At 42.1% G+C, this 24,851-nt stretch overlaps 1 protein-coding gene across 1 annotated transcript in view; it reads left to right on the top strand.

The window, feature by feature from the left end:
- The window catches only part of TENM4 (teneurin transmembrane protein 4), a 248,881-nt gene that overhangs the window by 141,938 nt on the left and 82,092 nt on the right, over window positions 1–24,851 (top strand). The window contains exons 14-15 of the mRNA XM_078852201.1: window positions 13,430–13,549; window positions 21,767–22,028. Coding sequence (XP_078708327.1) covers window positions 13,430–13,549; window positions 21,767–22,028 — 382 coding nt within the window. The remainder of the gene's footprint in view (window positions 1–13,429; window positions 13,550–21,766; window positions 22,029–24,851) is intronic.

Raw genomic sequence — 24,851 nt, 5'->3', positions numbered from 1 at the left:
TTGCATCGTTTTGATGAACAGATAACAAGTACTCTTCTGCCACTTGATCATTCTTGTATTGATTTCAAAACCACTTACTTTTGCTGTTTGCTTTGTATCTTTAAGCCGTTCTTAGTTGTCCATCACCATAAGGAGCAGTGCAAGATGCACTGATGTCAAGTTGTTGACTTTCAAGTGGGACACCTGATATCCTTGTTCTCTCTTGAGGGACAGTGTCAGACAGTAGTCTAAATTCATGGCCCGCGGAGTCTCTTATGGCAAGTGTCAGCATAGGACTAAGCTACCTCCGGAAGCCAGGCATAGAACAGACTTTCTTCTATAGTGTGTTTTAAAAGATCTCAGAGTGTTTTGAAAGAGTGGCTGCTTTTGACCCCCTGATGGATTATGGCACAGCTATCATGTAAAGCCATGATACTGTGCTGTCAGTATAATTAATTTTCCATGAACTCACCGTAATTTTATGGCCAGCTCTGCTACTGATTCCTGATATAACCTGAGGCTAATCACATCACCTCTCTATGCCTCAGTTTCCCCATCTATTCAATGGGGATAACAACATGTACCTACCCTAGAGGAGTGTTTGAGGCAAAGTTAGTAAATGGTTATAAAAGCATGTTGAGTTCTTGAGGTGGAAGGTACTACATAAATGGAACAGTTTGGTATTTTATAAAATATAGTGTATGTTTTTTATTTTTTTATTTTTTTTACTTTGCAGAATCAAACCCTATCTCATACATTATCTAGAGCTAAAGCCAGTCAGCTGATCCTGGCCAGAAGGCAACAGAATGTGGAAGGGTTGGGGACTTAGTGCCATCCAAATCTCGTAGTTTAAGCCTTTCAGCTCAGTTCTCAGGGATTTAAAATGCAGATCTGCATGGTGCTTTCATAATACCCTTGGAAGGGGGCATTTGTTTGCCTTCTCGGTGTCTTTCTATGTCGGGTGATAGTCAGCTGCCCAGACAAACATGTAGGCCTTGTCTTCACTGTTAAAAAAGGTGTATTTGGGGGATGGGGGGGGTGTAACTTAACACAGGGGAGCTATTCTGAGGTAAAAGCATAGCGAAGACCAGGCACTTTAGTTTTACTATGAGGTAACTAGGCAAAGTTAGCCTGAGGTAGGGATTTACTTTACCTACTTTACCTGGTGGTAAAACTAAGGTGCCTTGCCTTCACCGTGTTTTCGCTATGGAATAGCTTCCAGGGGTTTGTTACCGTGTGGTAAAAAATGCATCTTTTATAGCACTCAGGATAAAGCCTGATATAGGAGCCTGAAATTAAAGTGATCAGTGCAGTCCCCAAGTTCACAATCTTGTGTAGTAATGACATCTCCACACTACCTTCTGTTGTTCTGGCTTTAATTGAAATATTGTAGTTAGGCCTCTTTGCCTCTGGAAGAGCTTGATGTGGACACAAAACAAAGTGATGATGCAGTGATGCATCCACGAGCTGGCTTCTGCCTGAGGTCAATTTTACCATCTGCAGGAGACGGATGCAACAGAGAAGATTGTGAGGTTCTGCTGATAATCCCTGATGTCAGCTGATCCAACACATGGCTTTGGATTGGCTCCAGGAGGCCCGTCACTTCTCAGAGCTGTGTATGTTGGTCTGTAGTAGAATACCATACATGTGATGGAACTAATGAAATACAGCCACCTCTTGGGTGAAACACAGAAGCTGTTAACAGAGCACAGAAACTCTGTGTAAACCAGGGATCGGCACATGGCCCATCAGGGAACGCTGCTGGCGGGCCAGGACGGTTTGCTTACCTGCAGCATCTGCAGGTTCGGCCAATCACAGCTCCCACTGGCTCCGGTTCACCATTCCAGGCCAATAGGGGCTGCGGGAAGCGGCGGCCAGCACATCCCTCAGCCCACGCCACTTCCCGCAACCCCCATTGTCCTGGAACGGTGAACCGCAGCCAGTGGAAGCTGCAATTGGCCAAACCTACGGACGCTGCAGGTAACAAACCGGCCTGGCCCGCCAGCGGATTTCCCTGATGGGCCGCGTGCCAAAGATTGGTGATCCCTGCTATAGACAGTTTAGGACAGGGTTTGAAGAAGAATACCTTATCTATTTGAACTGCATCATTATCATTAATAGGTTTGAATAAACCTTGATATAGATCTATTCAGTGTGCTTAATGGAGGGTGTGACAGAGCTCCAACCTTGTCCCCCTGAGTCCCACGCTTCCAGGCGGTTTATGCTAGATTCAGAGGCTCACTGCAACCCTCCAGGTAGGCCTTCTCTCTCTAGGGCCAGGGTTGCAGTCTACTGAGCCCTTTTCATCATAAGCCAGCAAGGAGGTTGATGAGAGAATTCCCAGTCTCTATTGCTCTTACAGCCTTATACCAAAACAGTTTAGCCTCCTGTCCTGACAGGGGCCTGTTTTCCCCTCCCAGGAGGTGTTTCTGTAGTGGTGGGTTGGGGGGCAGGAACCCGGTCCCACCCTCCACTCCGGGTTCCAGCCCAGGGACCCTAATGGCAGCAGCTGTTGGCAGCCGACCTTTCACTGCCTGCCAGAGTTTCTACATTTCCCTGGGCCACTTCCCCAAAGCTCTCCCGCTTGAGGGTGTCTTCATTACTCAGCCCTTCAGCCACACTTCCTCTCCTCTGGCCCCCTGGCACTCCTCAGCCTGACTGGAGTGAGCCCTTTTATAGTATCAGAAGGGCCCTTAATTAGAGTCAGGTGTTCACATTAACTTAGTGGTCTCACCTGACTCTTTGCAGGTTAATTGGAGTCAGGTGTTCTCATTAGCCTGGAGCAGCCCCTGCTCTGGTCAGTCAGGGAACAGAAAACTGCTAATCCAGTGGCCAGTATATCTGCCTTCTACTACTCTGTTGTACACAACTGGCCTGGGTCTATCACAAGGGTCATGGTGTGTCTAATATGTTACATATTATTATAATATAATATAATAATAATAATATAGTTTCCTATCCCTAGCCTTGAGATTAAGGAGACATTTTTATGTTTTAGGAAAATACAAGAGGTTTTTACACCATCTCCTTGTCACCTTCTTTTATTGCTTTCTGCTTAAGTGGCCTCTTTAATAACTAAAGATCATGTTTTCTGAAACTGAAAAGAACAAAGAAGAGGTCAGAAGGCTCAAAATAGCTTCTTTTACTTTGGTAATATTCCTCTTAAGCAAAGATGGAGCGTACTTTTAAAAAATCCTCTCTCCTCTCCAGAGGACAATAACAGTATGTGCCTTTGACTTCAGCCTTCCTTTTGACTTAAAAATGTAGAGTATGGTGACATTTCATGCCATTGTGATTTTTAAATGTCAATATAACTAATTCTATGCCATAAGCTACGGCAAAAATATACAGGTAGTAGAAGGATTCATGTACATGAAAACAGGGCTGAAGTTCCAATCCTTTTGTAAGTTTCTTTCCATAACTTTGAAAAAATGATCCATACCATGATCATTGCCCATTTGCAGATTCCTTAATTGAATTCAATGTGCATGGAGTCATCAAAAACAAATCCTGTGATATGATGGACATATCCAGTCAGTATTGGGATACAATTTGCATCCAAAGATTACAAAGTATTGGATACTTATTACCAATGATCCTTTGATTATTCTCCTGGGGTTTCCTAATGGAATTGGTTATATTCAAAGATCTGAAGAATTAAGATCTCATCTGCTAGTCACTGGTAAACTACTGATAGCCTTTCAGTGGGGAAAGAAAACTAGTTCAAAACTAGAGGACAAGTTAAAAAAAATATGGGAGCTGCTTGTCATGGAAAAATTAATGGATCAATTACATACCCAGCAAAATAAGCGTAGGACAAATAAATATCGGGTTACCATTTATTCAATACTCAGACTATATTGGCTCCACTCACCTGTCCAATTTTTTTAATATTAGTGTTTAATAGATGTGCCTGATTTGATAAATATGAGTAGAGTCAGTAGTTCCATTCAATTTAATAAAATTGCCAGAAACATCTTCTGGATGGTTTAAAGAGACTCCCTCTCTATTATGGTAATTCTTGGCTAAATAAAAAGATTTGATTATTCTCTGGCCCCATAATGTCTCGTGGAACAAAAAGAAACCATGCTAACTGTTGTAAGGATTGTCATTTTGTTTGTGACATTTACATGGCAATGATTTTTAAACCTGCTAAAACTTCCTAAATAAATAAATCACTATAATACAACACCCTCCCCCCTGAAAAATCTATATATTTTCTTGATCTACTCTCTTCATAAGTCCCACAACTCAAAATTGTATCACTACAATGCTAGCAAACAGCCTGTAGACAGTTTAATAATCTTTTTTCTGCAGTGCCCACAAGAAGTGAGCTAATTACATCATTAATGTTTAAACAATGTGTTCTTCCTTCTGTGTGCCCCATTGAGTCCTTCTATCACTGTGTCTGTCTTGTGCAGACTGTGAGCAGGAACTGCCTTTAGTTTGTGTCTTGTACAGCATTGAGCACCTTGCCGGAGCTTTCTAAGAGCTTACTAATAACTATTAGTAATACTAATTATAATATCTGTGAGATCAGGTAAGCAAATTCTTCCACAATTTGATTTCACAAGCCTCATGAGACGTGGCATAAGAATAAGCATATCATTCATTTTTTAGATTTACTGCACTATGAAGTTGTTACTTCTCATAGAAATAATGGCTTGCAGAACCACATTTTTGTAGGGTATGAAATTAACCTAACTCATCATTATATGCAAAAATAGCTTGCACCATAAGAGCTACTAAAACCCTCTGCAGGGCTAAGAACCTAAACCCCTCATTATCTTTCCACTTACACAAGTGTAAATCAGGAGCAACTCCTCTTAGAGGTGCACTGGTGTAAATGAGAGGAGAGTCAGCTTTTAAATCTTTTTGATCTAAGGCATTACCGAAAGCAACGAATTCCCCTTAGACTTTACATCATAGCATAACATAACTTTATTTTGTGTAGCACTTTCTATGCAAACTGTGTCCAAAAGTACTTTTTCAGGGTAGAGTAGCATAGTAGGAGTTAAATATTATCTAATTACACAAGTCACTGCTAGTGTAACAGTCTTCTCTTAATTTCCTGTATTCTGGGATATCTTTCCTATATCCTGCTGCCTCATCTGCTCTTCTTCTCATTACCAATCTCATCTGAAAAGTCATTTTTCCCTGGAAATGGTGATTTGATGAGGCAGAGCGATCCAAGATATTATAGATGGCAGGAGGAGCAGCAGAAGCTTCTCCTTCCAACAGCAGCCAAATCGTTTGGCAGATCAGAGAGGAGGGTGTGCTTCCAGAAGGAAGAGAGCGAGCCTGGATTTGATAAATAGGACCAATCTAATAGGGATTCTATAACCAACAAGGCAGTTTAGAACAAAATCCTGACATCAAAGGAGTCTAAGTGGAGCTGTTCTGTGGAGGTGGTTTTGTGATCATGGGGTTTTTACAAGTGGAAAGTGTACAGCTGTTACCTCACATAAATGTTATTTTGTTACTAAACTGGCATGCACCGAAGGTGCCTTTTCAATTTTGGAGAATTACAGATATGAATAGCTTACTGGCAATATTGCCAGTAGAATGGTGGCCAGTGGTGTTGGAGAAGATCTTTGTCAACTGAGAATGACTAATAACTAGTCCTATAAATTCTACGGTGTAAGTCTGCATTGAGCAGAATGATGGCAGAAATACATAACGCAGGGCTTGAAAAGCTGGGCACTTGCTAGCCAGGGAACTAAACCTACACACCAGAGGTAAATACAAAAGGAGTTCAGGAGAGCTGGTATCTTCTCAAAGAGACAATATTAAAGTGCAACAGCAAACTATCCCAATGCAAAGGAAAGAAGGGAAGAATAAGTAACAGGCCAATGTGGCTACACTAGGAGCTCTTTAATGACCTAAAAATTAAAAAGGAATCATACAAAAAGGGGAAACATGGATAAATTGCTAAGGATGAATAGAAAAGAATAGCACAATCATGTAAGGACAAATATAGAAAAGCAAAACACAAAATGAATTACACCTAGCCAGGGACATAAAAGGCAGTAAGGTGAATTGTAACTAGATACTTAACACAATTAATATTAACAGTAGGAAGGAACACAAGCCAAAATAGGGAAAGACCAAGTTAAAGAATATTTAGATAAGTCAGATGTATTCAAGTTGACAGGGCCTCATCACATTCATCCTAGAGTACTTCAGGAACTAGCTGAAGCAATCTCAGAACCGTTTGTGATTATCTGTGAGAACTCTTGGAGGGTGGGTGAGGTCCCAGAGGACTAAAGAATGGCAGACATGTACTATCTTTAAAAGAGGGAAGCAAAGAGGACCTGGAAAATTATAAACCAGTCAGCCTAACTTTGATACCTGGAAAGATACTGGAACAAATTATTAAACAATCAATTTATAAGCACCTGGAGGATAAGAGGGTGACAAGTAATAGCTATCATGGATTTGTCAAGAACAGATCATGCCAAACCAACCTAATTTCCTTCTTTGACAGGGTTACTGGCCTAGTGCATGCGGGGAAGCTGTATATGTCATATATCTTGATTTTAGGAAGGCTTTTGACACATAGTCCCACATGACATGCTTATAAGCAAACTAGGGAAATGTGGTCTAGATTAAATTATTATAAAGTGGATGCAAAACTAGTTGAAAGTCTGTACTCCAAGAGTAGTTATCAATATTTCATGGTCAAAGAGGGGATGTAATTAGTGGAGTCCTGCAGGGGTCTGTCCTGGGACCAACAGTATTCAATATTTTGATTCATGACCTGGATAATGAAGTGGAGAGTATGCTTATAACATTTGTGGATGACACCCAGCTGCGTGAAGGACAGAATTAGAATTCAGAATGACCTTGATAAATTGGAGAATTGGTCTGAAATCAACAAGATGAAATTCAGTAAAGGTAAGTGCAAAGTACTTCACTTGGAAAGGAAAAATCTAATGCATAACTACAAAATTGGAAGTAACTGGTTAAGTGGTAGTACTGCTGTACAGGATTTGAAGGATCACAAATTGAATATGAGTCCGCAAAGTGATGCAGTTGCAGAAACGGCTATCATCACTCTGGGGCATATCAACAGGAGTGTCGTATGTAAGGCAAGGGAGGTAATTGTCCTGCTCTACTTGTCACTGGTGATGCCTCAGCAGGAGTACTCCTCTGATGGTAGGACAAGAAGTAATTCACCTGATCTGTGGGTAGGACAAGAAGGTGGGACTGAAGTAACTGGCCTAATCTTCAGCAAGGAAGATTAGGTTAGATAATAGGAAAATTGTTCCAACTATAAGGGTAGTTAAGCTCTGGAATAGGCTTCCAAGGGAGGTTGTGGAATCCCATTGGAGGTTTCTAAGAACAGGTTAGACAGATACCTGTGAGGAGCAGTCTAAGTTTATTTGGTCCTCCCTCAGCACAGGGGGCCTGATTATATGGCCTCTCACCGTCCCTTCCAGCCGTACATTTCTGATTCTATAAAAAACAAGGTAGAGAGATGCTCAGATACCATGGTGATGGGCTTGGTGTAAAAACCCAAATAGGGTACACTGTGTATCTAGAGCTGTTATTGTACATCTTGGTGAATAAAAGCTTTATGGAGATGCCTCAGATACCAGCTTCATTATCTGTTTTCCTAAAACTATGCCAGCATTATACTGTTGGTTTTTTCTCCAGTTTTCCTTAACCAGTTTAAGTAATGGGCTTTGAATATAACATTTTGATTAATTGCCTGCATTATTTGGGACTGTATATTTTTGAAGAATGAGTGACAAAATGTAGAGCATTTCTGCAAAATATTAACAATTAAAAAACAAACCCATAAAAGAACAACACGCTTTCCTGACGCTCAAGTGATGGGGCATGTACAGCTAGCCTAGAGGCATAGGCTAAAAAAAGAGAACCAGTCGAGTTTAGATCCTGCAGACAGACTAGATTTGACTTCCCTTTGCTGAGTTGGGTCGTTTTTGTTTTTTGCCTGACATTCCTTTTCGCCTGTGTCTCCCACTCCATCAGCTCCTCAGGAAGTGGAGCTGCAGAAGCTGTCGCAGACTCTGTCTGTCAGTGCCACTTCAGCAAATCTCTGAATGCACAGTTGATCGGATATCAACATGTTTAGGTGGTCCTCAGCCTGACACTGGCATTCTGGTGCTCCATTTATTGGCAAGGTTCTCTGCCTAGCCTAATTAATTTGTTTTGAATCCCAGCTGTCTGACATATGCCAAACTCTTTCAGGAACTCACTTGTGTTATACATAGCTGTGTGGGAGCCTTTCTGGATGGCTACTTTTTAATTTTAATTTTCCTTGGGTTTTTTTTAAGTCTTTCTTGTTTAACGTCTCAAGAACCCTTCTATTTCCATTTTCTTACCAAACTTCATGATTCAAGCGACATCCAGAGGTTTGTTAAGTAGTTGTCAGCTGTCGACTTTCCCCACTGCTAAACTAAACAGGAGGAGCCAGGTTGTGGCTCACCCTGTGCAGGAAGAGAGTGTAAGGAGTCTTCTCCCTCGTAGCTGGGAGACAAGGGTCCAGGAACTGCGCTAGGTTGGCACTGTCATTGGCACTAGCTTCCGGGGCAGAGTGGGACTGTACGTTACACTGCATCCTGCACTATAAATGAGCAAAAGGACGATAGAAGCAAGTGACCCAAGACCACATCTGTAATAACTTGCTTTACTAGTAGGATTTTTCTCTGGCGCTCATCACCAGGGTATCTGAGCACATCACAAACCAGTACCACAATACCATAGCGGTATAAGCACCTATGTCCAAGACAATAAAACATTACTCCATTTATCCTCACAATGTCCCGGTAAGATAGAGCAGTGCTATTATTCCCATTTTACAGATAGGTAGCTGAGGCACAGAGAGACTATGTGACTTGCCCAAGGTCACACTGGAAGTCTGTGGCAGAACCAGGAATAGAAGCTAAATCTCCTGATTTTGACATGAGGGCTTTAACAACAGAAATATCCTTCCTCTCGATTCACTTTGTGGAGCTCTGATGAAGCCCCATCTGGAACAGAATGTTCAGTTCTGGGCACCTCAGTACCAAAAAGATGTCAAACAAAGTTGGAAGTAACTTATAGAAAAGTAACAATAACAAATATAGGGATGTGGGGAATTCTGAGTGGAGATTAAAAATATTTAATACAAATAACATGGCCAAAGAATGACTAAGGGGGTGTGGAGAACATGTGAATCATCCAAATGTATTTGAAGACTTTCAGCTTCCAAGAAAAAAGGAGCTAGGGTTGTGATACAATGGGTCATGAGTAGGAGTAATGGCGTAACACTAAGAAATGGAAAAATTAGCACGAACACCAGAAAATAATTCCTAACGGTGAAATATATGAGCCTCATCCAATGCCTTTTTTAAATCAGTGAGAGTATTTCCATCAATTTCAACAAGCATCAGATTAGACCATGTTAGACTATGGGATAATTTCCCAAGGGAAGTCCTTCAGGAAAAGGAATGCCTTTATTTTGTCTACTGTACAATGCCAAGCATGTTCCCAGCACTAAACAAATAATTATTAATAATAATGCTTTGGAAAGCCCACTGCCTGAGATGTTTAACATTAAACCAAAGAGCTAGGAAACATACTGTAGGGAGCAATCTTTCCTGGCATGAAGATGGATTAAATGACCTACTTGGGATTTTTCCTTTGATTTCTAGTATTTTATAACTGTTGGCATACTTGGATTTTTTTCCTCCCCCGCATGTAAACACAGGTCTTACTAAAGAAAACAGGACTTTCTCTATACCTGTGGAAGGGGAGAGTGAATGTGTCTCTACTTTTGATGGCACTGGGCCCTAGATCATTCCCGGGGGACAGGTGGACATTAACTTAATCTTCTAGTGATTACAAATTACTTCACAAAGCAATGGTCTAAAATTACTTTGTCTCAGACTCGCCATCTAGCAAGCCACATGGTAGCAATTCAGCAATGATTTAGTGTTCCCTAATTATAGGGAAACCTCTATAGAAAAATAAAAGACCAGAGGGGTTGGGAAAGGCTAATTAAAAAAACAGACTGGAGAACTGGTTATTGTAAAACAAGGGATCTGCACAGCCACATGTAAATGCAGTCTTGAAAAAATATAGTTCAGCCAGTAGATGAAATATGTTAATAATTCATTGGAAAGACAAGTCTACAGCAAAGAGACATTCAGTTTTGCTCAACTGCAGAAAACATCTTCAGTGCTGGCCAAACTAGACTGATGGAATAAATCTTCCCTATTAACATGAGAGATAATTTTATGTAAATATATTGGGAGACCTTCCAAGCAGGGCTGAGAGTCTTTGTGGTACCACTTAACGTGTTTGCACCGTAATTGCATTTAGACCAAGGTCTTCTGAAGGAAATGGCTGACTAAATTAGCATTAACCAGGTTCCTGGGGGGGCTGAGTGCATTGTGGGTAGTCAATTTCGCCTCCAGAAAGGACACGATGACACTGGAGAGGCCAGCTGCTTACAAAGCACAGCGTTAATTGTTTTTCCCAAATGGGGCAAATTTTATCAGCTGGGAAAGTAGAAAATTTGAGGATCTGATCAGGCAAAGTCTGGGATTCAGTATCTTTCTCATCCCCATCCCACTTCAATTAAGTTCAGATATTTGTACACACTGCCCCAGTTTCTTTTTGTGACTATAATCTGGGAAGGACTACCCTCTGGGAGTAAAGGACTTGTTATAGCCCTCAAGGGGATTCCTGGGGGCCAGATAGGCTTTCCTGAGAGTTACTTGTCTCCTAAGATGGGCTGTCTTCGTCCAAATCGGTAAGTAAATAAATGGAGATGGAGCAAAGAAGCTGAGCATGACAATTTGAAGAGTTGTTGGGGGGGAGGTCATTCGATGGAAGCTAGAAGTGCAGATGTGTTTGTTAGAGTTTCCCCGTTAAAGTGAGTTCTTTTGCATATTTTTATTGTGCCTGTAACTGTGTGGCTGTTCTTTATCCCTGCAGACCTAAGTGCCCATGAACTCATGAAAGCTATGGTCCAGATCCTCAGCTGGTGCAAAGCAGCAAAGCTCTGTTTACACCAGCTGAGGATCTAGTCCAGTGTATTGGCTAACTTTACTCATAGGCTTTCATCTGCTTAGACTCTGGGAGAGTTACATCATAATTGTTAGTTTTTTGTCTAGGGCACCAGTTAAGGCATCTACAACATTTAGTCTCTTTTTTCCTCTTTGCTTGTAGTTTGTGGGGAGGCAGTGGAAGAAGGTAGCAACCCTTCTCCATTATCTCATGAAAATGTGCTTTATTTGTATTTCTGCTTAACCACTTTAAAATGAGCAAGCAGTCATCAGTAATGCTTTTGGTGTTGGTTTGAATAGGTAATGGTAATTCAGCCTGCCGAGTCCATTGTTCCCAATAGCAAGAATTTCTTGGGCTTCGGAAGAGGAGTCCACAGTAATGCTTATCCTTCCACAAAAATGTAAGGATGATCAGAAGACTCAAGGACTTGGTGACCATTCCAGACTCTCCTTCAGCTCTCACTGAAGAAGATGAGAAGAATGGTCTTGTGGGTAATGTAGAGGCCTCAGAATGGAAGTTATGGGTACTGCCTCTGGCTGTCCACAAACGTTACTACTTTGAGCCAAATACTTTCCTCGTGGTGTTCTGTCAACTTCAGCGGGGTTACAATAGGGTGAATGTGGTCCTCTGTGTCTTTGTTTCCCCATCTGTCAAACAGTGATGGTCATTTACCCAGTGTCCTCGGATGTCACAGAGCTGAATTGTTAATACAGTGCTTTTTGATCCTTGGATGGAAGGTGCAAAGGAATACAGAAATTATTATTGTTTTACTGATGGGACTGCTTTTCCTTCCACATCTGTGTGAATCAGGAGTAATTCTGTTGAAGTCATTGGATATACACCAGAGTAAAACTAATATCAGTGAAATAGAAAATCAGGTGCATTTTATCCTGTTTTTTCTGGGACTGACCAAAGGGGACATAGTAATCAAGTGAGTAGATACTAGAACTGAACCTTCAGAAGCTTTTGTTTCTGTGTACCTAAATGCCAGGTTTTGAGCCATACCCTTCCATCAGCATATACACAAAAATCCCTACTTTAATCAGTGGAGAGTTCTGCTATAACTGGATGGCATGACAACTAAAAAGTCTATCTTCTGTGTCGTGGAATAAATATCCAGTGAAATCCTTATTTGATACACATATTGGTTCTCGCTGTGCCATACAATCTTTGCCTTGTTGATGCACCCCTTAGGCAATAACTTGTGGACTCTGTGGTTTTCCATGGTAATAAGAGATTGTGTAAGTGCTTTTCTACACATTGAGGGCCAGATCTTCAGCAACTGTAAATCCGTGTGGCTCCATTGAATTCTCTTATGACAAATTATGACAGATTATAAATTGAGCTCTGGTGATTTACACCAGCAGGGGATCTGGGCCTAAAGCAGTAGGAACATTGGCTTCCAGTCTCTGCTGGCTAGCATGACATTGCTTGCAAAAATAACACGTCATATTATGCCAGCACAAAGATACCACAATTTATTGTTATCACTCAGAAAAATAAGTACCTTGAGATAGACACTGAGATCAGACACTATCAGATACACAAGATTGTTGTCTTTTTTGGAAGCTCCTTGCATAGCTGTATGGTAAGATGTACAATCTAGGGCTTTGAACAGAGACTTTGGAATAGAGACTTATGTGTTCTATCTTCGGCTTTGACATAGATTTGCTGAGCGATCCTGAGTAACTGAAAACCAACAGAATTCATGTTTCCTATCTGTAAAATACGAACCTCACAGAATTAATCGGTGTTGTAAAGCACTTAGAGATCCTTGGGGGAAAGGTGTCATAAAAGTGCAGAGTAGAATGGAGTAGGTGTAATCTACAAACAATTGGCAGTTCTGTTTTTGCATGCTCAATTGCTGAAACATTCTGTAGGGAATTCATCTGATCCTTGCAAATTTGTCATCGTATTTTCTCCAAAGCAGTAACACTTCCTTATGGACTATGGAAGACCTGACTCATCAAGGCCAGCACATCTCTTTGATCATCAGAGGACTTAATTGCCATAAACCTGCCCATGCAGTATTTAGTACATTTCCATCCTCCTCTGTTCTAAAACATGTTTTGTCCTTAATCAGACCAGTACTGTCAAGTATATATGAAGCTGAGTGGGCTACAGCCATGTCAGTATATCGTGTGCCCTACAGGAGAAGATAGCAGAGAACAGTATATTTGCCAGTGGTTGAATATTACAAGAGTAGAAAAAAGGTGAAGCCAAATTCTGCCCTCAGATGTGTGTGCACAACACCCAAGTCAGCAAGAGTTATGTGCCTCCATCTGGGGACATGATTTGGCCTACTGAATTTTATTGCTTATTGTATTAGGTATCCTTGTGTGCAGGCATCACAGCAGGGTAAGTCGGGGATCACTCCCGCATCTTTGACATGATTCACCATTTCCTATCATTTCTTTCCTTCATGCAGCCATGCGTGTGTGATTCGAGGTCAGGTGATAACATCAGATGGAACCCCTCTAGTTGGAGTGAACATCAGTTTTGCCAACAATCCTCTTTTTGGATACACAATCAGCAGGCAAGATGGCAGGTATGGTTTCTGCTATACATTTTACAATATGTAAGTACCCAGAGCTGCAAATAGGGCAGCCAGCACTGGAGAGAGACTCTCCTAGCAAAGACACAGTCACGTCTGGGGCAGCCTGAAGACACTAGTGTTATTGTTAATATTGATACTGATATTATTACAGAAGTGCATAGAAGCACTGGGGCTTAGTTGTGCTAGGTGTTGCCCATGCATATAAAGAAATTATGGTTCCTGCCCCAAACTGCATATTCTTCATTGCTTTATATAGACATTATTGGGCAAAAATAATTAAACCTGTAAGATACAGTATTGCTAGAGGCAAGTGGTTAAAATTTGAACAGTTCCACTGAACCGTAACAAATCACTGAATTGGGCAGTCTTTTGTCTCTCAGTACTAACTGGCTCTCTTTTAAAGACAAAAGCTAAATATAAGGAGTAAGTTTCTGACTGATGGAGCTGCACATATTCTAGCTAATGGTGATTAACACGAGCACTTTGGCGAGGATGACCTGGCTTTGCTGATTTTAACAGCTCTCCAGTCTGACAGTAGCATTAAGGATTTGGATTGACCTGGCTAGAATAGCCAGTGGGGTGATAATCAAGGAGATGAACACTTGCTAGAGATGTGTGTGTTATGTAGTCTTGACTTGTTCCCCTGGGACTTGGTGCCTGCTGAACCACTGAAACTTTTCAAGATGTGTTCTCATGAATGTTCCATCTACTGGAAAATACAACAGTAGAATCTGAGTAATAGGTACGTTTCCATGGAAAATGGATTATCTCAGTTAAATGAGCATAACTTACAAGAGAAGCTGGTACTTTCACGAGTCTTGTGGTTTAGAGACTATTGAGAAAGATACAGAATCGATCACATTTACACTGTAATGTAACTCCATTAATCTCAGGCTTGGTCTACACCTAAAATTTAGGGCAGCCTAGCTACATCGCTCAGGACTGTGAACAATATCATGCCCTGTGCAACTTAGTGATGTCCACGTAACCCCACCATGGACATAGTGAGGTCGAGAGAAGAATTCCAGCGACCAATCTGCCGCCTCTCGGATGGGTGGAAAAACCACTTCCGTTGATTCAGGAAGCATCTGCACAACAGCATGACAGCAGCACACAGGTGTAGCAGCCCAGCTGTGGCACGGTAGCCGCTGTAGCGGAGCCATATACCTGCCTCATAACCTCCTGATTAGCAAGTGAGATCAGAATCGGGCCCTAGCGGTCAAATGCACTGCAGTGTAAAGGGCTGACACAAAGCCGACCCAAGTAAAAATAATAATGCCTACAAAAAACTTGACCATAGGTAGGCAGCTGATGTGCTGGAACTCCCTGTTTTTCATGCTGACCAGCATCAGCTCATTACTTCCTTGTGCTCTGTCTGTTGGTCTCCACCTGCTGTCTACTGTCTATAGTCTTCCACTTAGACTATAAAAACAACAAGGAGTCGGGTGGCACCTTAAAGACTAACAGATTTATTTGGGCATAAGCTTTTGTGGGTAAAAAACCCACTTCTTCAGATGTGTGACTTTAAGCTCTTTAGGGCAGGGCCCATCCCTTTGTTCTGTATTTGTGCAGTGTGATAATGCTATGCGGCCCTGATCCATCATGGGGGCTTATAAGCAAATAATGAGCCTAGCATTGCACAGGGCCTGGACAGGCATCACTTCTACCCCCTACAGAGCAGGTACAGTACGGGCAGCACAGCGGAGCAAGCTTCTTCCATACTACGCCAGGCTGTGCTTCAATAATTTTCTACAGGGACTACCCCTAGGAAGGATAGGTGAAACAGCGCTTCAATCCTGTGTTCACTCACAACCACACTCTCTGCCGCCATCCAGACCCTTTGCACCACTCTGGCATCTTACTCACCAGCAGAGAATGGCCCTGTTGGAGGGGAGTTCTCAGCTCGTGTTAAGCTAGACTTACTGGCTCTTACACCACATCCTTCCCACCCTCAGTGTAGCGGGGCAGGGAGAGGTGCGGCCAATGTGCCAGTGTGCTCCACCAATTTCCAGTTAGCTAATGTTCCCTAGGGAAACCTTGCCAGCTGGCATCGGATAGAACTGCTCCCAGGAGCTCACTGCCAAGGGCTGTAAATCCAGCACCCATCACAAGTACTAGATTCAGTTAAAGTAATAAAAAGGCGGCGATCAGCAGTGCCTGAACATAGAGTATATAATCAAAATAAGTCCCAGGACCAGGCCAGCATTCCTATCAGTAACTGCTGGAGCCCCCCAGTCCCAGAACGAGTGGAGTTAGACAGCTCTTGCAGTCAGGCATACTTCCTTATGATTTCCCCTCATTATGTTCTGCTTATGTGGTGCTGTCATTCAGGTCTGGTGCTTTGTGCTAACAACATTTCAGGACATGATATTCAACAAATAGTCTGATTACATTGTTGAGGATCTTGAAACATGAGAATGAGACTATAATTGGCCCCAAAATATTGTCTTTGACATGCGCTCATCTATTTTCTTGCATGATCAGGCACAACACTACATCTGCGGGCACTGGAGGGAGGTAATGTATGAGTAGATGAAAGCATTCTTCCTTTAAAGAACCAAAAATTAGTTAATTATTCACTGATATGATATGAGAGCTATTTATAAAATCACTTGAAATATTGGAGGTACCAGAGTCTAAAGGTGGGAGTGCAAGGTGGGAGTCAAGAAATCCTGAGCTTTAGTCACAGCTCTGCTGCTGATCTAGTGTGTAGCTTTTAGACACATCCCTTAATCTTCCTATGCCACGGTTAACCTGCCTGTAAAATGAAGGTAACACTTTCTTCCTGCCTCGCTGGGGTGTTTGTGGATGAAATACTACATGTGACGTGCTTTCCAAATGGAAAGCATTATTGCTATTACAATTGCTGTTCTATACTTCAATATGTTACAACAGCAGGACCCTCTTCTAATAATCTTTTCAACAGAACAATTTTAGCCTGAGACATTGTCTACACAAGCAATTTGGGCCAATTTGACTGAATCAGTTTAGAATCCAATTTCGTTAAATCACTGCAACCTCCTTGTGGTCTCAGAATAAGAAGGTTCACACAAGGGAATTGGGCCTATTCAACTAAATTGGTTTCTAAACTGATCTAATTAAATCAGTGCAACTTTCTTGTATAGACAAGGCCTAAAATGAATTTCATTATAACTGGAATTCCAATTTTCAAATTGCAATGAACTGTAACAAATTAGGACTTGAATTCTACTTCACTGTAAATAGTTTCACTATATTCTGGTTTACTAGAAGTGGGTTTCATCCTGTTGTCACACCAGTCAACTGTAGACTCCAGGGGTGAAATCCTGTCCCCACTGAAGTCAGTGGCAAAGCTCTCATTGTTTTCAATGGATCCAGGATTTCATCCAAGTTTAGGCTGCATTAAATAACCCCAGAAAATGAGACCACTTTAAAGGCCCATATGTGTTCTCAAACTATTTATCATGAAACTTTCAGATCCCAAGGCATAAGGATAAACCAACTCTTGTCAGAATGTACTATTGTATATCTGACTTTTCTGTGACACAGAAGGACTGGAGGGCTCAGGACTGGTAATGGATTATAAAATATATTTTAAAATAAATCTTTTCACCACTAGATTGCTGGATCACACTGGTAGTGGGTAGTGACAAGCAATTGTGACCATCTTATAGATGTTTGTGAAATGTGTTGGATGATCTTAGTGCACTGCAGCTGTCTCTGCTGAGCCTGTTCTGGGGATAAACAGAGGACATCCTGGACTGGACTGTCCCTTGGGTGTCTTTCTAAGATAACCAAAACAATAAGTCCACGTAGGTAGTATGACTTTTTGCAAATGGAAGAAAACCCATTGTGACAGTTCTCGGGGCACCCAGGACTGTGAGTCACCTTGTTATCCTCTGCCTCTAGCAAGAGGTGCCCCCCCCCCCCAAAAAAAAGTTCAGTCTGTTGCAGAGCTGGCTGGCTTCATAGGAACCAGGACCCAATTTTTCATGGGAACATTTCTGCTCCCCAAGGTGAAAGGATACAGAGTGCCTTTCTCCACTCTGTGCTATACTGAAACAGTCTTTTGTCTTTTTTTTTTTTAAGTTGCCTTTCCAGTATGAAACATGCATGAACTGTCAAGTATCCAGATGGTCAGAAGTTGACAGCTTTGAAAAACCAAAGCCACTGTTAATAGCTACAGGTCATGAGCTTGTGACTGGTGTACAGTACATCCAGATAAGGTCAACAGGGAAAAAATTTCAATTGACAACCATGTAGATAATATTTTATTGTTTTGTGTGTGTGTACATATATTGTGACAAACCCAGACCGGTTGGGTGTAGGAGTCTGGTCCTGCTGGGATCCTGGAAGTGGGAGGGCAGAAGCCCACTGCTAAGGGACCTCCCGCAGCCTAAGGGGAGGATCCACAAAGTCCAGGATGTCAATTAATTACTGGGGACAACTAAAGATATAACAGAGACAGGAGTGAGGTCACAGGGCTAAACGAAGGGAACCTGTTGGGGACACCGAGCAGAGAACCCTGGACAGCACTCTCTCCTCCTCGAAGGTGTCAAGGGAGCCAGCGGACGCCGCCCAGAGGAACTCTGCCCAGATGCGTGAGCAGACGGAGGATCGGAAATAGGCCCCGCAGTCACAGGAAACCCCATTAGCCAACCTCCTCTCCCTGGTGTTGTAGATAGCCATTTTGGCCAGTGCTAGGAGGAGGTCGAAAAGGAGGTCCTGTGGCTTGGTGGGATTCTCTGGCTGTTGTAATGTTCCTTTTTTATTTGCAAGTGGTTTTAATTGTTTGCAGTTGTCTCTGATGGTTTTCCATTGAAAGGCTTGGGGTGGAGCAAGGCTAGACAATTGAGCCTTGCATTACATCGCTGGCTAACCAAGGTGGGGTAACAACTCCCTCCTGCTAGGATGGGCCATCGCTGAGATATTTTGTCCCCTGATGATTAACTTTTACTCCAAGTCCATAAAGTATACTTTCAGCATAATTACATTGTGCTTTAAATTCACCTGCACATACATTTTGCAATGATTATGCATTTTGACCAGTTACAAGTGTTCTGTAGATACCGTACATGCTACTCTTTATGGATAAGTTTCAGAGTAACAGCCATGTTAGTCTGTATTCTCAAAAAGAAAAGGAGTACTTGTGGCACCTTAGAGACTAACCAATTTATTTGAGCATAAGCTTTCGTGATCATCGGATGCATACTGTATGCATACAGTATGCATCCGATGAAGTGAGCTGTAGCTCACGAAAGCTTATGCTCAAATAAATTGGTTAGTCTCTAAGGTGCCACAAGACTCCTTTTCTCTTTATGGATAAGTATCCCACAACGCATGTGTTAGGTGCAGTGAGTTTGTCGGGTCTGAGGTGAGACTTGTTTGCAAAGATCAGGGGACACTTTGCCAGGGAGCCTCTGTGTCGCACCCCCCCATCCCTGAGATCAGCAGCCCACCTGAAAGCGTTATTTAGGGCTCTCATCCTGAAGAGAATTTTGATTATACTAATTTTTATTTCACTGCTGTGGGTTTTTTTTTTTAATCTAGGCAACTTGGGGTATGTCTACATAGCATTTTGGAGCCTGTGGGAGCAAGCCTTCCAGCCCGCCTCCCTTCCCAAGCATCAGAGCCTGAGCTGCAACTTAAAATCGCTGTCTACACAGCTATTTTTAGAACACTAGTGCGAGCCCCGCTACCCAACTCTATCATCCCAAGCTGAGAGGTTTGCTGCCACAGGCTCCAAAATGCTCTATATTCATACCCTTCAAGGCTAAGCCACGTAACTCAAGAAACAGTAGCTGATGAGTGACTGTGTCTCTTGCCGTACAATGCAAGCCTCTGTGTTTTCACAGCTGCTTGAGTCTGACATTAGATCGATGCCTTCCCTTCTGGCTTGGGTTTCGCGTCCACAGGAGAAGCAAGCTTTTTTTCCCTGCAGGCTAACATGCCTGACCAAAGCTCATTAGAGCCCAGGGCTCCTAGCAGCTCCACTCACCAATGACAGAAGCAGAGGCGTTTCTATAAATAAACCATTCCTAGTTTTCCAACAGTTGTTGAACATAATTTTTTTTACATTTATCCCTTCCTTCTTTCGCCCTCTTTAGTGCTCAGCCTTGTGTGAAGTGAGCTTTTCCCTTCTAGTAGCAAGGCTTGCCAAATGCTAATTGACTGTTAAAAATGTCCTCATCAAAGCACAAATGCTGTTCAACTAACTGGCAAGCCAGGGCATGAGTTACCCATTAGGCTTTTAAAAGCCAAGTTACATAGGTCTGGGAAGTTGACGCCCCCACTTGAGGTACAGAATAAACACCTTACAAGTCTGGAGGTTTTAAAATGCTCTCCCCATGCCCTGTGGACTTGAATAACTTTTTTTTCATAACTACATTCACTAAGCAGCGTTTAAGAGACATCCAAATGATGATCGTGGATGGAAAAACGAATTGTTACGGTGACCTGCTAAGAGTTTTTTTAAAATGTCACTGAGCTCTTTTTTGCTTCTCTGTGATCTGTGAAGAAGGTTGGAAAGTTTTTTAATTAATTAAAAAAAGGGGTTTTCCTGCTTTTTTTTTTTCTCTCTCTCTCTCTTTAGAAATATCACCTGCACCAAATCTGGACTTTCTTGGTTTTGCCTGAGGATTTATTGGGGGTCTCAGGGCACTTTAGGGCTTGTCTTCACTGCCGTGCTACATCGGCACAGCTGCACCGATGCATCTGTGCTGATGTAGCAGTCTAGTGAAGACGCGCTGTCTTCCATCGATGCAATTACTACACCTCAATGAGAGGCAGAAGCAGTGTTAGTGGAAGAGTGTCTTCCGCCAACATAGCACAGTGTAGACACCGCTTTAAGTCGATGTAACTTATGTCACTTGCGGGGGGGTTCACACCCCTGAGCAACGTAAGTTACATTGATTTAAGCAGTAGCGTAGACAAGCCCTTAAGGTATTCAGGATGGTACTTAATCATGTGCTTACCTCAAAGCATTTGAGTAGTACTATTGAAATCAGTGGGTTTATTCACATGCTAAAAGTTATGAACATGCTTAAATATCATCTTAACTCAGAGCCTAAACCTTAATTGAAGATGCACGGGTGTTATCTAACAAAGACTTCCTTTATCCAAAATGTTATTTAGGCATTGAAGTTAAATAGATGTTGAAACAAAGAAACAAAAACCCCAATGGCTTTAAAGTCTTACTAAAACCCCTTTCCATTTCAATTACTCTACTTTCACTTTCTTAGCTCTTGTGATGTCATCATGTCATTACTTCTACAACATTTCATAAAACTTCCATAAATCTTCTGTTTCAGATGTGAAGTTCTAATGTAAAAAACAAGCAAGGGAAAAAATCAAACTGAAACACTTCCATGCCTTCGCTATAAATTACAAAGAAGCAAAGCAAGGGCAGTTTGGATTATGAGCTTTTTGGAGCAAGGACCATCTTTTTTTTCTGTGTTTGTACAGCACAGGGTCCATATTTAGGGATAAAAATTCCAAATCCATGCAGGGTCTGATTTTCAGAGGTGTTGAGCTCCCCTTCGTGGGAGCCGTGGGCATCTAGCTCCTCTGAAAATCAGACCATTACATTTTAAACCCAGTTATTGTAAAATCAGCTCCTTCTCCATCCACTCACCTGTCCCAAAATGATTTCTTTGTTGATCCATGTTCTCCCTGCCCTAGTGGGTGAGGCTGTCGCTAATACATAAAACAGTATGTTAGTGAGATCAGCAGTGGCTGCAGGGAAAACATAACCCAGACCTGAAGTCTGGGCAGGTAAGTGAAGGAGAAACTGCTTTCCAGATAGTTTATTTAAATGTGCAAGTCCATGCAATCTGTGCCTGATATTGGATCGTAAACATGTTTTTAGAAATAGTAAATAAAACCTTTGAGGTCCAGTAACTCAGGAAACAATCACAAACATAAACTTTGTCTTTTAAAAAGAAGATAGTGTGCTTTAATAACTATATTTCTTGACTGAATGTCAAGACCCAGGGGTTCTATTCTTGTCTTTGCCACTTACTTACAGTATGACTTTGTCCAAGTCATTTAACCTCATTGTGCCTCAGTTTTTCCATCTGTAAAATAGGAGTGATAATACTTCTAGCTCAAGGGGGTTTTGTGAGGGTTAATCCTTTAATATTTGCACAGTGAGGTTCCTGTTTGGAAGGCTCTAGACATGCCAAGTATCATTTGTTTTATTTTTATTTCTGCTTTGTCTCTTAAAAACAGCTTTGATCTCGTCACTAATGGTGGGATTTCCATTATCTTACACTTTGAGCGGGCTCCCTTCATCACTCAGGAACACACGCTCTGGCTGCCCTGGGATCGCTTTTTTGTAATGGAAACCATAGTCATGAGGCATGAAGAGAATGAGATTCCAAGCTGTGATCTCAGCAACTTTGCCCGCCCCAACCCCGTGGTCTCCCCGTCCCCCCTGACAGCATTTGCAAGTTCCTGTTCGGAGAAAGGCCCCATTGTTCCAGAAATCCAGGTATGAATTTTCTTTCTAAAGTGAAACATTTGCTCCAGGCAGTCAAGTGGAGCAGTGCATGTGGAGCTATGCGCATCCAGGAGTGTGCATCCTAGTCTGTTTCTGTACTTGTTAAAACGTTTTGTGACACTGATTTGGGCTTCACAGCTTTCCAGAAGCCTAGAGTCCTTGCCTAATTTACACAATACATTTACATACTTTTTAAAATCAAAAATAGACGCAAGGCCATAATGCTTGGTTTTGTTAATCTCTGACCGGTAGATAATGAAGTGCTTATTCACCAGCAGCAAAAACTGCACTGGCTCTGCTTTGTCCACACCTCCCATCTACAGGAACAGGGTGGCCTTGGGACACATTTTCGGATGTAACAGACCTTCAGGGTACATTTCAGCACCCACTGCTAAAATGCTTAATGCTACTGTTCTGCTTTGGGGCAGAATTTTGGAATTGAACTTGCCCAAAGTTTGGGAACATAACTTTCAACCTTCAAACCTGAAGAAAATATTGTTGGGGTGAAATCCTGGCCCCATTGAACTCAATACGAATTTTGCCTTCATCTGCATAATCCCACATTGTGTAACATATAGTATAAAAACTCCCCAGTGGAAAAGTGCTTGAAATTCTACCATTGCATTCTATTAGACACACTTTTCAATAGAGAAATGTTAGATACAATGGACATAATCACATTTATTCCTTGAGGGATATAGGAATGCTTATTATATTGCAAAGCAGAGTCATAATACATTTACAGAGGATTCCAAAGTACTCAGTGGTCTGAAATGCCAGAGCTCTTTCTCAGAAATGCAGCAATCTCTGGAGTACAGTGTTGAAGCTATTTAAATGTACAGAACAGAATAACAGAGTCGTGCAACTGAAAGGGGAATTTAGGTAACCAGAATGGTAATTTCTTAAGTTAAATTTCTGCTGGGACATCAGGGCTAATTCCCAAGCAGTCAGGACCTTACTTTAATCTGTCATCCAAAAGGCATATTGACACTATTCAGATGTCTTTGTTTCTCATCAGTTTTTGGGTCAGAGTATTATGTGTGTCATGCTGAAGAAATTGGACAGAGTAATAGTTTCCTCGCTCAGTGGAGTAGGTGTGTGATGGAGGAAGCAGGATGCCTGGAATGCCATTTTTCTGTGGGTATGCATCACCAGGACAGTATTGCTCATGAAATGCAGCAAAGCACAATATGCAACCATTTTGGAAGATCTTGTGATCCTTAAGATTTGAACCACCTCTTGAGGCAGGATCCTTTTAAATATATTCTTGGCATTTGTTTGATGTGTATTTACTACTCAGTTGACTCCTTGTCTGAAATGGTAGTCAATAGGGACAGAGAGAAGTCAATTGTGGCAGAGAGAAGTAAACATTTCATACACCGAATTGAACCAGACGCTGCAAAACAATACCTCGGTGGCAATTATTTCTAGCTGGTATTTTCCTATAGGGGTTGTATGTGAAGACAGATTGGATGAAAGGGACCACCTTCTTTGTACTGCTGGTCTCTGACTGAGCCTGCTGCCAGCATAGCTTGTTGCTAAACTTGCAAAATCTATCTTAAAATTCCTGGGTTTTCCCAGATCTGCCATTTTTCACCCTCGTAAGTGCATAGGTATGTAAATTGAAAAGGCTGCATTAGATAAAGTAAATATTTATGGACGTGGTGCAACAGTACTTTAACTTCCGTGATGCATAAGTTTGTCAAGTGCTGCTGTGCTCAGAGGTTGTGAGTTATCACTTGAAAAAGTATTAGGTCTTCGATAATAGCCCAAAACAGCTGCTCTTAGGAGCTTCATTTCCCAGATTGGTGGTTATTTATAACTAAAGCCCATATGCGAGGGGCATTCCAGCACAACTGAGGCTGTGTAAAGCTCTAACAAACAGCGGTCAAGTCTAGTGGTTAGAGCAGTGCACTGAAAAGAATTTCAGACTCCTGTGGTCTATTCTTGGCTCTGCCATTGACTATGTACCTTTAGCAAATCCTTTCAACTCCTCTGTCTTTCACTTTCCCTATCAGTAAAATGGGTAGGGATCTTCTGAAGACTGGTTTTTATTTATAAAGCATTTTTTCAGATCCTTGAATATCCCAGGTGCTGTGCAAGTGCTAGAAGTATTGTTGTAGGCAGCAAAGCCTGTAGTTCACATTGCCCAACACTTTCCGTGACAAGACTCTGTTTTCAGTTGCTAATACATTTGCTATGCCGGCTATCTGTCTGAGACTGGATTTTTGGAGGGAAGTTCCAGTTAAATGGTTCGGCCTTTTCCAAGAACAAGGCTGGGGGAAAATACATTGTTGTGCCCACGTTAAAAAAAAAAAATCGTACAGCCATTTCACTGAGAAGCTCTTGCACCTTTGTGTTTTGGAGCAGGATCTGGAAATTTGGCAGGATGCCCACCCTAATTTCGAGGATGTGCCTTTTGTCATCCCCAGAAAATCTGCCCTAAACTAGCCAAGTTTTTACCCTCCCAAAAATCTCAGTTCATGTATGCTCTGTAGAGACTAGTGAGAGTTTAGCAGCCAAATTCTCTGAAGATTCCATTGGTACTGAGCACGCACAGTCCCCAGGGCAGCTAGGGCTGAGCAAGACTTTTTCTGCAGTTTCTTGTCCCATTTGGCCGGGACTGCAGTAGTACTGGGCACTGGGACTGAGAGGAGGAAAACCTTCTCTCCTGGGCTTTCAGTGCTCCCCCTGCTGGTGCCCAGACAGCATGGAGGAGGAGGAGGAAGCAGGAAGCCTGTAATCCAAAGGGACAAGGAATAAGGTGAGAGGAGAGCTCAAGGGAGGGGGGGTAGGAGCAGGAGTTAGGAGGAG

The sequence above is a fragment of the Lepidochelys kempii genome, chromosome 1, assembly GCF_965140285.1.
Source record: "Lepidochelys kempii isolate rLepKem1 chromosome 1, rLepKem1.hap1, whole genome shotgun sequence".
Lineage (NCBI taxonomy): Eukaryota > Metazoa > Chordata > Testudines > Cheloniidae > Lepidochelys > Lepidochelys kempii.
The sequence above is the reverse complement of the archived record's forward strand: the minus strand, read 5'-3'. Positions and strand labels throughout refer to the sequence as shown.